Below are 13,433 nucleotides of genomic sequence, written 5' to 3'. Positions count from 1 at the left end.
GGCTTTCGGCCGCCCGGCCCGCCTGACATACCAGAAATAGCTGCACACAATTGCACCTTTCCGGGCCAAGAAAGTTCCCCGGTGGAGGAGCGCGGCCTCCGCGACCGCCCAGCCCGCCGCCCTCACCTGCGGCCTGAGCCCGCGGTCCCGCCGCCAGGTGCGCGGCCTTCCCCACCCCGCGTTCTCCGCGCCCTCCTGGCGGCAGGTGCGGGTAGTGGCCCTGCCCGCGCCGCCCCGCTTCCAGGTGGGCGAGGCGGCGGGTCCCTGCCCCTCCAGCCGGGTCTCCCCGCGGAGGATGCCCCGCGCTCGCCCCGAGCGTCCGCTGGCAGGTTATTCGGTGCCCGCAGCGGTCCCGGGTGGGTCCGGGGCTGGGGGGCGGTGGGCTCAGGGCTTACGTGAGTGCTTTTCACACGAAAATCAGATTTTCGGAAAGGGATGTGTTCGTTGGTCTAGTCTCCCCAGGACCTCGCTTCAAATTCCTGAAACCCTGTTCAGGCCACATGTTGATGGCGTCACTTTTGGAGGAAGATAAAGATCGGTTCTTATTCCCATACAGTAAATAACCCCTTACTTTCGTTTTTTTCGGTTGGTTGATGTCGTTTTTAATCATAAAGAGTAAACAGGCATTGAGCAGGGAGACTAGTAAATGAGCTGAAACCTAGCGCCTATACTTAACAATCATTTGCATTTTGCCTTATTTCCTTATCATCTTCGTTTCCTGCTTAAAGATAGATTCTGTTATATTTCACCCCTAAATATACATCTTTTTTTTTTTTTAAAGAGGACACTTTTCTAAAAAATCATGTTAGCATTTTCACATCTAACTAAAGCTAACAATAATTACCTGGTGTCAATTTGCACCCAATCCAGTCTCAAATTCCCACACTGATCCCAAAATGTCTTTTACAGCTGTCATACTCAAAACAGAATCCAAACAATGGCCACACATTGCATTTGGTTACATCTTTTTTTAATCTAGAATAACTTCCTCTTTCAATGTCCCCAACCCACTTTTTTATTTTTTATTACTGAAATGTTTAAGTTGTTATTTAAATTCCAGTTAGTTAACATACAGTGTTATATTAGTTTCAGGTGTGCCATATAGCGATTCAACACTTCCATATATCACCCTGTGCTCATCAGGACAAGTGCCCTTCTTAATCCCCAGCACCTATTTAACCCATCCCCACACTCCCCTCCCCTCTCATAACCATCAGTTCTCTGTATTTAAGAGTCTGTTTCTTGATTTGCCTCTCTCTCTTTATTTATTTATTTCCCCCCTTTGCTTGTTTTGTTTCTTAAATTCCTGCTTTTTTTTTTTTAGAATAGCATTGTCTTGTTAGACACTGACTCCTATGTACTTCCAGTCCCGAAGAAGGACAGACATTCCCCAAGCTTCATGAGAGTTATTGTTACTACAGTTACTATGTACATACACTACACTGTTTAAAGCTACTGCTCTGTAACTTGACCTAAAGCTTTGGGGGTAACAGCCCAAGATGATAAGCAGTACATAGACACAAATATGAATAAGTGTTACCAAGTCACCAGACACACTGAGCTTCAATTTCCTCGTCTGAAAACTGTGCTAACAATAACTACTTCCAAGTAAAGTTGTGATAATTAAATAGGATGGTGTATGTAAAAGCCTAGGGCATTGCTTGGCATAGAAGGGCATTGAATAAATAATGGTTATTTCCCATTAGTCTGTCTCTAACAGTTGTGTGTCAAATATGGATTTTTCCTTATAAATGTCAAATAGGGAATTTCATTTACTTGCTCAAATATTTCCATAGACATTGCTGTAAGGTATTGCCAATTCAAATCAGCTCAGGCCCCAGCCATTTCTGTCTCTTTAATGATGCAGATTTGCAACTCAGAAGACCAAAATCCAAATCTTTGCCTTCTACTATCAGTCATGAGAGTGTTTTAATCTTCTGGAAAGATTTATACAGCTCTGTAAAGAAAGGTAACCTACCTTAGCAGTTTAAAATTAAATTCACAACAATAAAACATCATAAATATTACACATTTTCCAGGAGAATTGAAGATACTTCCATTATTTAAAACCAGTATTACTGTCATGTGTTCTACGTTACTGATGGACTGTTGGGAGAAAGTGGTACATTTTTTCTGGAAGGTAATTGAGCAATAAATATTAAAAAGTTTTTTAACTAGTCATGCTCTGTTGCAGCAATTGCACTTCTGGGAATTTATCCAAAGGATATGAAGGAAGATCTACCACAAAATGAGCAACTGTGAAGGACACAGATACACTGGCCAAACCTCCCTTTGAAGGAGGACAGTGGTCAGCAGCCAGCCTCCATCTGCCAGCCCCTTTGAGGTCAGCTCAGCTGCAGATTCTTCTGAGGTCATGGTCAGCATCTCTCATCTGGTGAGTGAGTGACTGTACTTAGAAAAGCCCACATATTTCCACCGAAAACAGGATACCTCAGATGGGTCCTTCCCATCAACATGAGGCCACTGTCACAGTTCAGCTTCTCCCTTCCTCTTTTCTCTTCGTTGCACGGGGTCCATCCCTAATAAATACCTGCTCTTCTAATGCCATCTCTGAAGGTCTGAGCCTGTGATGGCATGAAGCATTTGTTAAAAATGAAAATCCCAAAGCAGTCAGAGCCAACAGCTACAAGGACAGTGGAGTAAATTACATTTCTTCCATAGAATGAGATAATACACATCCATTAATAACATAAATGCCTGTGGTGCCTGGGTAGCTCAGTAGGTTGAGCATCAGACTCTTGGTTTTGGCTCAGGTCATGATCTCGCGGCTTCATGAGTTCAAGCCCCATCTCTGGCTCTGCTGTGACGGCGCTGAACATGCTTGGGATGCACTGTCTCTGTCTCTCCCTCTCTTCCTCTAGCGCACTTGTGCTGTCCCTGTCTCTCTCTCAAAATAAATACATAAACTTTTAAAAAATGTAAATGACTATTCAATGACACAGGAAGATGTTTAAAAGTATATAGCGATGTGGGTAAAAAAGCACTGTATAAAGCACCCTAATTTGTGATTGTATTTTTAAAATGCTTATTTTTCCACGGTTTCAAATGAAGATATGGTACTTCTCTCTCTTTTGCAAGTTTTTTTTTTTTGCAAGAGGCATGCATATGAGTTTTATAAATGAGAAAAGAGATGTACAAATATCCTTTTTGACTATCTCATCATCCCATAAACTTCAACTTCCTCCTGCCTTCTCTGACTTGGTAGATGGTACCATGCCTAAAATTTGGGGACTGTGATGGACTTCTTGTCTCTCACACCTATGTCTACCCCAGTCCCACTCCTTTTCATCTGTTTCTTAAATATCTCTCCAATTGGCCCTTCTTCTCCATTCCCCATTTCTACTATCTTAGGCTCTCATAGCTCTCAACGAGATTTCACAAATCCTATGATCTTTCTAAAATGTAAATCTTATCATGCTACCAAATATCCCACCTCCCGTTACTTCTTCAGTGACCCCCAGTTGCCTTTAAGGGCCATTTGATGATTTCTAGAACATTAAGTGGCATCCTTCAGAATGTGTGCCTGCCCACATCTCTAACTACATGTTTGGGCCCATATTTCTCCCTTTGTGAGAAATGTGCTTCTCTCTCTGCTTGCCTGGCTTCCTCCTCTGTATTCTTCCCAGCTCAATTAAGATCTCTTGCAACTCAGTTTCAAAACATCTTTGCAGATCATCCTGGTCTAAGTTAGTTATCTCTTCTTTTTGTAGTCACTGCCCCTTTCATGAAGTATTTTTTTTTAAATTTTTTAAATGTTTTTATTTATTTTTGGGAGAGAGAGAGAGAACATGAACAGGGGAGGGAGGGAGAGAGAGAGAGGGAGACACAGAATCTGAAACAGGCTCCAGGCTCTGAGCTAGCTGTCAGCACAGAGCCCGACGCAGGGCTCGAACCCACAAACCGTGAGATCATGGCCTGAGCCGGAGCCAGATGCTTAACCAACTGACCCACCCAGGTGCCCCTTTTCATGAAGTATTATATTGTCTACTGTCTATGTTTCTCATTGAACCATGAGCAATAGGAGTGTGTGACACACATCTGGTGTTCAACAACTGTTTATTAATGGAAATATGTGTGTGTGTGTATAATTAATACACTGTCACTCTTTTTTCTAATCTTTATTTACTTTTGAGAGAGAGAGAGCGTATGAGTGGGGGAGGAGCAGAGAGAGAGGGAGACACAGAATCTGAAACAGGCTCCAGGCTCTGAGCTGTCAGCACAGAGCTGATGCGGGGCTCGAACTCAGGAGCAGTGATATCATGACCTGAGTTGAAGTTGGACACATAAGAGATTGAGCCACCCAGGTGCCCCAATATACTATCACTCTTAATGCACAGGAGAAAAAAAACCATTTATAATAGCAGAGTAGAAAATACTGCTGACTACTACAGCTAATACAAGAATTTCTTTATAGCAGGGTTTCTAAACAGAAGTACAACCCAATACCTTGCACTAGATAATTCTTTATTATGGGGGATTGTCCTGTGCATTGTAGGATGTTTAGCAGCATCTCCAGTCTCTAACCACTAGGTACTAGCAGCACCCCTGAAAATTCAAATACCAAAAATGTCTCCAGGGATTGCCAGATGTCCCCTGGGGAGCCCCATCACCCCAGTTGAGAACCACTGGTCTACAGGAGAAGACTGGCTTTGACAGCTAATGCTTTGGCACTATAGAAGTGTAACTCCAGCCCAGGTTTCTTGAAACAAGTGGGTGGGGTAGAGAAGAGTTAGGGTGAACTAGAGGAAAAAGGCCATTCTGTGTTATAACGGAGAGAGGGGCAAGAGAGAACTGGACTAAATGGTGCCTGGAGCAAAAGATTATTAGAAAAGGGATCTGGTGACTGGAAAGGTCTGTGAGAAGAGACAGGCACAGTGGGCAGTTCTTCTAATAAAAACTGAATTTATACTGTAGTTGGTTATGGTTCAAAAAGTACTAGCCCTCATGAGTTCAAAGATGGCCAACATCTGGATTATATGGATATTTCTCATGCTTACGTAATACCTTTATTAACAGGAAGATTCACTCCTGGAAGGAAGAGATTATATATGTGTGTGTGTGTGTGTGTGTGTGTGTGTGTGTGTGTGTGTTTTATATAATAGATTGAAAAAATGTATATATATGAATATATATTTCAAAATATATTTTACAATATATTTCAATATATATTCATAAATATAAATAAATATATTCCATTATATAAAACATAATAAAAATTGTTCCTGTTCACAGACAATATGATCTTATATAGAGAAAATTCTAAAGACTCGATCAAAAAACTTAATAAATGATTTCAGTAAAATTGCCAGAGAATACAAAATTAACATAGAAAAACCAGTTGCATTTCTACATACTAACAACAAACTATCTGAAAAAGAAATAAAGAACAATAACATTTATAATATCTTCAAAAAGTAAAATAAAATGCTTAAATAATAAATTCAGCCATGAAGATCTGTACCTTGAAAATTACAAGACACTTCTGAAAAAAATCGAAGACACAAATTAAGTGGAAAGATATTCATATTCATCGATTGGAAGAATTAATATTGTTAAAATGTCCATAGTGCCCAGAGCCGTCTATGGATTCCATACAATCTTTATCAAGAACATTCACTGGAAAAAGATACTCTCTTCAATAAATGGTGTTAGGAAAACTGAATAGTCATGCACAAAAGAATGAAATTGGACCCCTATTCTACACCATTTACAAAAGTTAACCTGAAATGGATTGTAATACCTGAAATTATAAAACTACCAAGGGAAAACATAGGAGAAAAACTCCTTGACATGAGGACTGGCAATGATTTTTTGGATATCACACTAGACAAGCAATAAAAGCAAAAATAAAGAAGTGGCTCTGCATCAAATTAAAAAGCTCCTACACAACAATAGAAACAATCAACAAAATGAAAAGTCAACCTACATAATGGATAAAAAATATTTGCAATCACCTATCTGATAAGGGGTTAATAAATAAATAAATATATATACACATATATATATATGGAATCCATATAACTCAATAGCTAAAAACAAAAAAAGAGAGGAAGGAAGGAAGGAAAGAAGGAAGGAAGAAAGAAAAAAGCAACATGACTTGAAAATGGGCAGAGGATGGGGCACTTGGGTGGCTCAATCAGTTCGGCATCCTACTTCGGCTCAGGTCATGATCTCATTGCTTGAGTTTGAGCCCCACATGGGTTCTGTGCTGACAGCTCAGAGCCTGGATCCTGCTTCAGATTCTGTGTCTCCTTCTCTCTCTGCCCCACCCCACTATTGCTCGCTCACTCTCTCTCATTCAAAAATAAACATTTAAAAAATTTTAAAGAGAAAAGAAAAGAAAACGGGCAGAGGACCTGAATAGATATTTTTCCAAAGAAGAGGTACAAATGGCCAACAGGTACAAGAAAAGATGCTCATCACTAATCATTAGAGAAATGCAAATCAAAAGCACAATGATGTATCATCTCACACCTGTCAGAATAGCTAGTATCAGAAAGACAAAAAAAATAACTAGTATTGGCAAGGATGTGGGAGAAAGGGAACACTTGTGCACTGTGGGGGAAGTGTGTATTGGTGCAGCCACTGTGAAAATCAGTGTGGAGTTTCCTCAGAAAATTAAAAATAAAACTATATGATCCAGCAATTCCTCTTCTGGGTATATATCCAAAGGCAATATATTCACTAAATCTGCACTCTCATGTTCACTGCAGCATTATTCACAATAGCCAAGACATGGAAATAACCTAAGTATCCATCAATAGATGAAAGATTTAAACACACTCATGTACACACATGCACATTCAAAATGAAATATTCAGCCATAAAAATAAAAAATAAGGAAATCCTGCCTCTTGGGACAACATGGATGGACCTTGAGGGTATTATGCGAAGTAAAATAAGTCAGACAGAGAAAGACAAATACTGTATATTCTTACCTAGATGTGGAATCTAAAGAAACCAAACCCATAGACATAGAGAGTAGAATGGTGGTTGCCAAAGGCTGGGGGTGGGAGGTGGGGTGTAGAATGAGCAGATTTGGTCAAAGTGTACAAACTCCCAGGTATAAAATGAGTGAAATCTAGGATTTTAAGGCACAGTATGGTGGCTATAGTTAACAATATTGTATTATACACTTGAAAGTTACTAAGAGAGTAAATCTTAAGTGTTATCACCACAATAAGAAGAAAAAATGTTAATTATGTGAGGTGATGGTGGTGTTAACTTTATTGTGGTAATCATTTCACAACAATATGTCTATCAAATCATCATGTTGTACACTTTAAACTTAACATAATGTTGTATGGCAGTTATGTCTCAATAAAGCTCGAAAAATAAAGTTCATGTAAACAAAAATTTCCACATATATAATGATAAAGTCCCAATTATCCCATCCTTAACCACAAAAATATATCCTATAGTGTCAGTAAATAGAGGATTATGGTGTCAGTACTTACGTAATGACACTTAGACAAGTAGATTCAATTCTATGTTTGGAAATGGAAGCTAAAGGAAAAAAAGTAGCTAACGTGTTACAGGTAATAGTTAAGAAATGAAGATAATGCAGGGTTGGTCTGGCAAAGGGGGGCTGGAGATAGAGATGTGCCAGGAAGCAGAAGGGGGAAAAACTGAGGTAAACCCATATTTGATCATTCCCCGAAAACACAAACAAACCTTGAGGAGCCTTAGGATGAGATGAGTGCTTTGCCCAGGGGATGAAGGCAAGGGTCCTAAATTTGTCTTCTGAATCTGCTGGATGGTTAACTGAGAAGAGATAGATGAGAAGCTCTTGGTCCTTACCAACGTTCCCCCTGTGTTCACAGACATCTCATTAAGAGGTCGATGGAGACGGTAACTTTCAAAACATGGGACCAAACCCATAATATGAAGAATAGTTGGTTATTTTCTTCCTGTTGTAAAGATCTTAAGGGTTTGAGGTTTGGGGTGTTTTTTGTTGTTTTTGGTTGTTGTTTTTTTTTAACACGTAGAATACTTTTCTATCATTGAACTCAAATTATTTAACATAAAGTCTAGGACTTCTTTTGTTGTTGTTGCTGTTGTTAAATTTCTGAATCTGCATTCTAGCCAGAATTGCAAAACCACACTATAATTCTCTAAGTGATAGCAGTGAGATCAAAAGAACTTACCCTAGAATTAGCTTTAAAATAAACTATTGGGGCTTCTGGGAAAGAAAAAGAGAATGTGTGTTTACTAAACTTCTCTTCCTGAAGCCCAGTGAAATGAGTAAAATAGACTCTATATTTTCCTTAAAGGATATCTTTAATAATAAGCATCAGAGATAAAAATAGTGAAGTCCAGATTTCTCTTAAACATTTTTTTTTCTTTGTGTTTTTATGTTTGGTAAAAAAAAGGTTTTACCTGACCTCTCATTAAGTTTACTAAAAAAGAGCAATAACCATACTATCTGTTCAAATTGTTCTGCTAAAAAGCCGGGGGTGGGGGGGCAGAGTTAAGCATGGTGTTTACTGAATTATTCTTACTTTAGAATTGTAATAACCATTGTTTACATTCTGATATTGAACTCACAGACAAAAAAGCTCATCCATTATAGGAAACTTCATTTTATATAATTGTAGGAAAGAATTCTTTTAATAACCCTTTCATTCTCTCTATTGTATGAGAACTGGCTGGATTGATAATATATTAACTTCGAAAAGGAAAGGATTTGGGGAGCCTGGGTGGCTCAGTTGGTGAGGCATCCGACTCTTGACTTTGGTTCAGGTCATGATCTTACAGTTTGTGAGTTCGAGCCCCATGTTGGGCTCTTTGTTGACAGCAAGGAGCCTGCTTGGAATTCTCTGTCTCCTTTTCTCTCTGCCCCTGCCCCACTCGTGCTCTCTCTTTCTCTCTCAAAAATAAATAAAGAAAAAAGAAAAGGAAAGGATTCAAAAACCACAAAATGGACTGGCTTGGAGAACAAGAGACAGAAGTTGGGCTCCTAGGCTTACCGCTAGTACTTAGGCCTCAGTTGTAAGATAACATATTTCTAACAATGCTCATTCTTACTTTCATTCAATGTAAAGAAAATTTACAAACAGCTATGAAAAGAAGTATTGGGCTGTTCTTCAGAGTTCCATTATGGCCATGAAATCTTAGTCTGTGCCAGCACAGGTCTGGTGCTCCCTCAAGGATTGGAAATGCTCACAAAAGAGGCAAGCCTTGGACTCAGTTCCATCAGAAGCTTCCATATGGTGGGGCGCCTGGGTGGCTCAGTCGGATAAGCATTGGATTCATACAGGTCATGATCTCATGGTTCGTGAGTTTGAGCCCCACATCGTGCTCTGCACTGACAGCTGTAGAGCCTGGTTGGGATTCTCTGTCTCTGTCTCTCTCTCTCTCTCTGTGCTCAGAGCTGTCTCTCTCTCTCTCTCTCTCTCTCTCTCCATCCCTCCCTCTCTCTCTCTCTCTCTCAAAAAAAACAATAAAAAAAGAAGAAGAAGCTTCCATAAGAAATGAGGTAAAGGAGTTTCCTTGAAGGTGGGCCTCGGTTTAGAACGCTCCTGAGGATCAACAGCTGGCCTCTGAAATAAATCATTCAAGTCCCAAGAATGCTCACAGGAGGGATGCTCCATCAAGTCTACGATAAGTTTCTTTGGTCCCTGTGGACAGAAATAGACCAGTCAGGCCAAACCATTTCAATCCTATATAACTCAATTAAAAAACAAAAGCAGAAACATGACACTGGGGCTTTCTCAGGACAGAGAGAGAAGACAATTATCTACTCCATTTCTGCTTACTGAGACAATCAATTAGACTTTGATATGGATCAAGGCTACACACACATGTATATACACGCATACACACTCCTCCACAGACTACACACACACACACACACACACACGTATCTTCTGCTGGATCTTTTTATAATGAAAGGTAGTGATTAGGGCCATATGGCTTTGTTACTTCAGGAAGCAGTATAATGGACTGCATTTTATTCTTACAGGCCTATCTGGTCTCCGGGCATGGTCTAGATAAGTCGAAGAATATGAAGAGAAGGGCCTCAAACATTTCTGTGTATAATATAAAGAGCTCTTAATTGTAGACAGGAAAAATTCATTGCAAGATATATTGGCAATGTAAAATTAACCTTTTGTTTTCATTTGTACAACAAAATAAATTAACAGTAATATTTCGTGTCAGAAAAATTCTTTTCTAAAGAGGTGCTTTGTTCATTAGGCCCTCATGGCCAGGGAAAAGTTTATTGTATGCTAAATCAAAAGAGCAGGATTTGCTTTCGACCTGTTTTTGACAAAACCACAAAGATAAACTCTTCTCACACATAAGTAGATTTTTCAAAATCAGACATTAGTAGTGTCCATGCTTATTGCCCTATCTGTTGAATAGATCTAATGTCAGGTTAGGATAGTGGCCATAAATCAAAATGTCACCTGCCTTAAGTATCCATTTCTAGTTCAGTTCCTTTGAAAGGAGTCCTTGAGCTTATAATTCTTAAAACTCTTAAAAGCATGGCTAGAGTGGGAGCATCAATTATGAAGGTAGTAGTTACAGACAATTACAAGATTTAGAAAAAGGAGAAAAACTTTTCAAAGCTAAGTCCAGAAGGACCTTAATAACACTGGGCCCACAAATCTAAGTTAAAACTGTCTTTGAGTAGCTTGGTTGACATTTCTGCATGCCCTTAACACCTTGTATGTGATAGCACCTTACAAACTACAGCATGCTCCATGCTACCTTAATATCCTCCGTCACGCAGACATCCTCTACCAGTGCAAGAGATCAATAATGACTATATAAAATTGCTAGGAGAGGTCTAAGTATTTGCAGTATTGTGGCTACTGAGAGTAAAAGTTCAGATAGAATAGGCCTGGGGATAGTCTGCAAAATAGACCACTTTATCTCAATTGTACTATTTACTTCTCAACCTCTTTCTGACTTTTTTTTCCCATCTGCATGTGTTCTGGAAGAAAGCCAAATGGAGACATGCCTTCTAGCTTTCAAAGCAACAATATAGAAGTAGTCAAAGAACTATTACCTTCTGTGCTGCTGACTCCCTCCATGGGTTATAGCCAAAGCATACATAGCCAGACGTGGGCATGGATCAGTTGCCTCCAGATTTCCAGTGCTCCGAGGTTTGTTCTCAGCATAGGAAGTCCAGCTGTAAAGAGTGGAAATATTGACTATCCGAATTTTCTTAGCCACGGTTGTAATAAAATTAAGATAGGTTTGTGTCACAACCATACACTGAACTTGTCTGATCTTGTCACTCTAGCACCATGTTGGAATTCATCAAAATTCAAATCGCTTATTAACGAAGCATGAATAGTAATACTAACTTGAAATGCTGAATTAATTACTCAGGGTGATTTAGATTCTGTAAACATAGCTATCAAAAAGAAAAACAACATTCTTGGCCCTCAAGACTAAGAGATTCAGATAAAAATGTTTTCCTAATGAGCGGTATGCTCTGGTATAGTATTATTACAAGAAAGACCAAAATTCCAATCATCCTTGCTAAATTGCATGTTTGCTAACTTCAGCTATTTTGAGTTTTTTTTTTTTAAAGTTAAACCATTTCTGAGTTACAGAAGAAGTACGCACAGTTCCCTTATGCCTGGAAACGAAATGTTATCTATTCATTCCATCTTCTCATTTAAAAATTCTTTAGAAAATTAGGTGAGTCTGAGGATTCATGAAACGAACTTTAAAATTACGTTCAATGTAACTTATTGCACTCTTGGGGGTGATTATGATAATAATAGCTATAATTTTTGAGTGCTGGCTTTTATTTACTGCATTTATAATTCTCACAAAAAAACCACATCAGAGTCACATTATCTAATGTGTTCATTTGCCCAAGACCACACAGAGACAGAAGAACTAAGAATCAAACCATGTCTAACACGGGGCGCCTGGGTGGCTTAGCCGGTTAAGCGTCCGACTTTCGCTTAGGTCATGATCTCGCGGTTCATGGGTTTGAGCCCCATGTCGGGCTCTGTGCTGACTGCCAGCTCAGAGCCTGGAGCCTGTTTCAGTCTGTGACTCCCTCTCTCTCTGACCCTCCCCTGCTCATGCTGTCTCTCTCTCTGTCTCTGTCTCTCTCTCTCTCTCCTAGAAATAAATAAAACATGAAAAATTAAAAAAAAAAACATGTCTAACACAACAATCTAAGTTCTGTGCCTGTATCAATGACATTTAGATAAATATTTTTGTAGAACCACTGTATTTTATGCCATAGCATCGGCATCATTCAAGCATTGTGAGAACAATGAGATTCTAAACTACCAAGGCCTGAAATTTTCTAGTGAAGCAATTCTTATAAGATATCCATTTAGGGGCGCCCGGGTGGCTTAGTCGGTTAAGCGTCCGACTTTCGCTCAGGTCATGATCTCGCGGTTCGTGGGTTCGAGCCCCGCGTCGGGCTCTGTGCTGGCTGCCAGCTCAGAGCCTGGAACCTGTTTCAGAGTCTGTGACTCCCTCTCTCTCTGACCCTGCTCACGCTGTCTCTCTCTCTCTGTCCTAGAAATAAATAAAACATTAAAAAAAAAGGATATCCATTTAGTAGGAAAGGGTACCAATTGGATAGGGGTGGGGGGTGGAATTCTGCTTTAAAAAAAGTTCCATCAGCCAGGATCTCCAAATTCAATAGAAGAGGTGTTTAATCCTACAGAGGCAGTTTATCTCTTCAACTGAGTTCTAGAATCTCCCTTCTCCAAGTGGGGTCCTCAGACCAGCATATTGGATCCTTGTTAGAAGTGCAAAATCTCAGGCCCTACCCCTAATGGCTGAATTGGAATTTGCATTTTGACAAGATCTGGCGTTTCCTATGCTCACTAAAGTTTGAAATGTTTTGCTAGATGATGCATTATCTTATCCGCCACCTCCTTAGATCCCTCAAGCATCCCCTTTCTTACCTGTGCTTTCAATTTCTCTCTGCTGTTTTTGGTTTTGTATTGTTTACCCTCACGTAGAAGTACTCCTTTAAAGTCCTCTGTTGTCTCCACACACACCACATCATTTCTCTTTTCTCAGTCAGGTGCCTTGAAGGAGCTGTCTGTACTCCCTGACTCTACATTTTTGCCTCTTGTGCATGTCTCAACCTGCTGCAGTATAATCACACACCAAACATCATCTGGCCCTCTACTGTATGCCAAACACTGTACCAGACTCTGAGAATAAACTGGTTGTGCAAGAGACACAGCTTTTCTCTTCAAATGACTGTTTGTGAAATTGCTTTGACATAGAAACCAACTGACTCTCTAAATTACCAATTTTTTTCCTTCATTATCAGGTAAGAGGATTCAGCTGTCTTCCGTAAGTCAGCAATTAAAGAGATTTTGCAAAAGTGTAAAATACTGCTACTCTCCTTCCTACCTTTTTAAAGTAAATAGTTATTTTTTAAGTGTATTTATTTTGAGAGAGAAAGTGGGGGA

General features: G+C 39.6%; 1 protein-coding gene and 1 long non-coding RNA gene across 2 annotated transcripts in view; one reads left to right on the top strand and one right to left on the bottom strand.

Annotated features, from left to right (window-relative positions):
* Positions 1–3,155, top strand: part of LOC144229551 (uncharacterized) — a 3,499-nt gene extending 344 nt beyond the window's left edge. The window contains exons 2-3 of the mRNA XM_077761687.1: positions 35–244; positions 2,195–3,155. Of these exons, the coding sequence (XP_077617813.1) occupies positions 35–244; positions 2,195–2,262 (278 nt within the window). The 3' untranslated portion in view covers positions 2,263–3,155. The remainder of the gene's footprint in view (positions 1–34; positions 245–2,194) is intronic.
* Positions 3,156–9,410: 6,255 nt separating this feature from the next.
* On the bottom strand, positions 9,411–13,074 carry LOC144229271 (uncharacterized). Its single transcript, XR_013334442.1, has 3 exons — positions 12,915–13,074; positions 11,036–11,158; positions 9,411–9,641 (listed from the first exon to the last, which is right to left on the bottom strand). It is a non-coding gene; the product is annotated as an uncharacterized LOC144229271 (long non-coding RNA).
* Between the last annotated feature and the right edge of the window lie 359 nt (positions 13,075–13,433).

This window comes from Crocuta crocuta, unplaced genomic scaffold, assembly GCF_008692635.1.
Source record: "Crocuta crocuta isolate KB4526 unplaced genomic scaffold, BGI_CrCroc_1.0 scaffold60, whole genome shotgun sequence".
NCBI lineage: Eukaryota > Metazoa > Chordata > Mammalia > Carnivora > Hyaenidae > Crocuta > Crocuta crocuta.
This window is presented reverse-complemented; position numbering and strand designations above follow the sequence as displayed.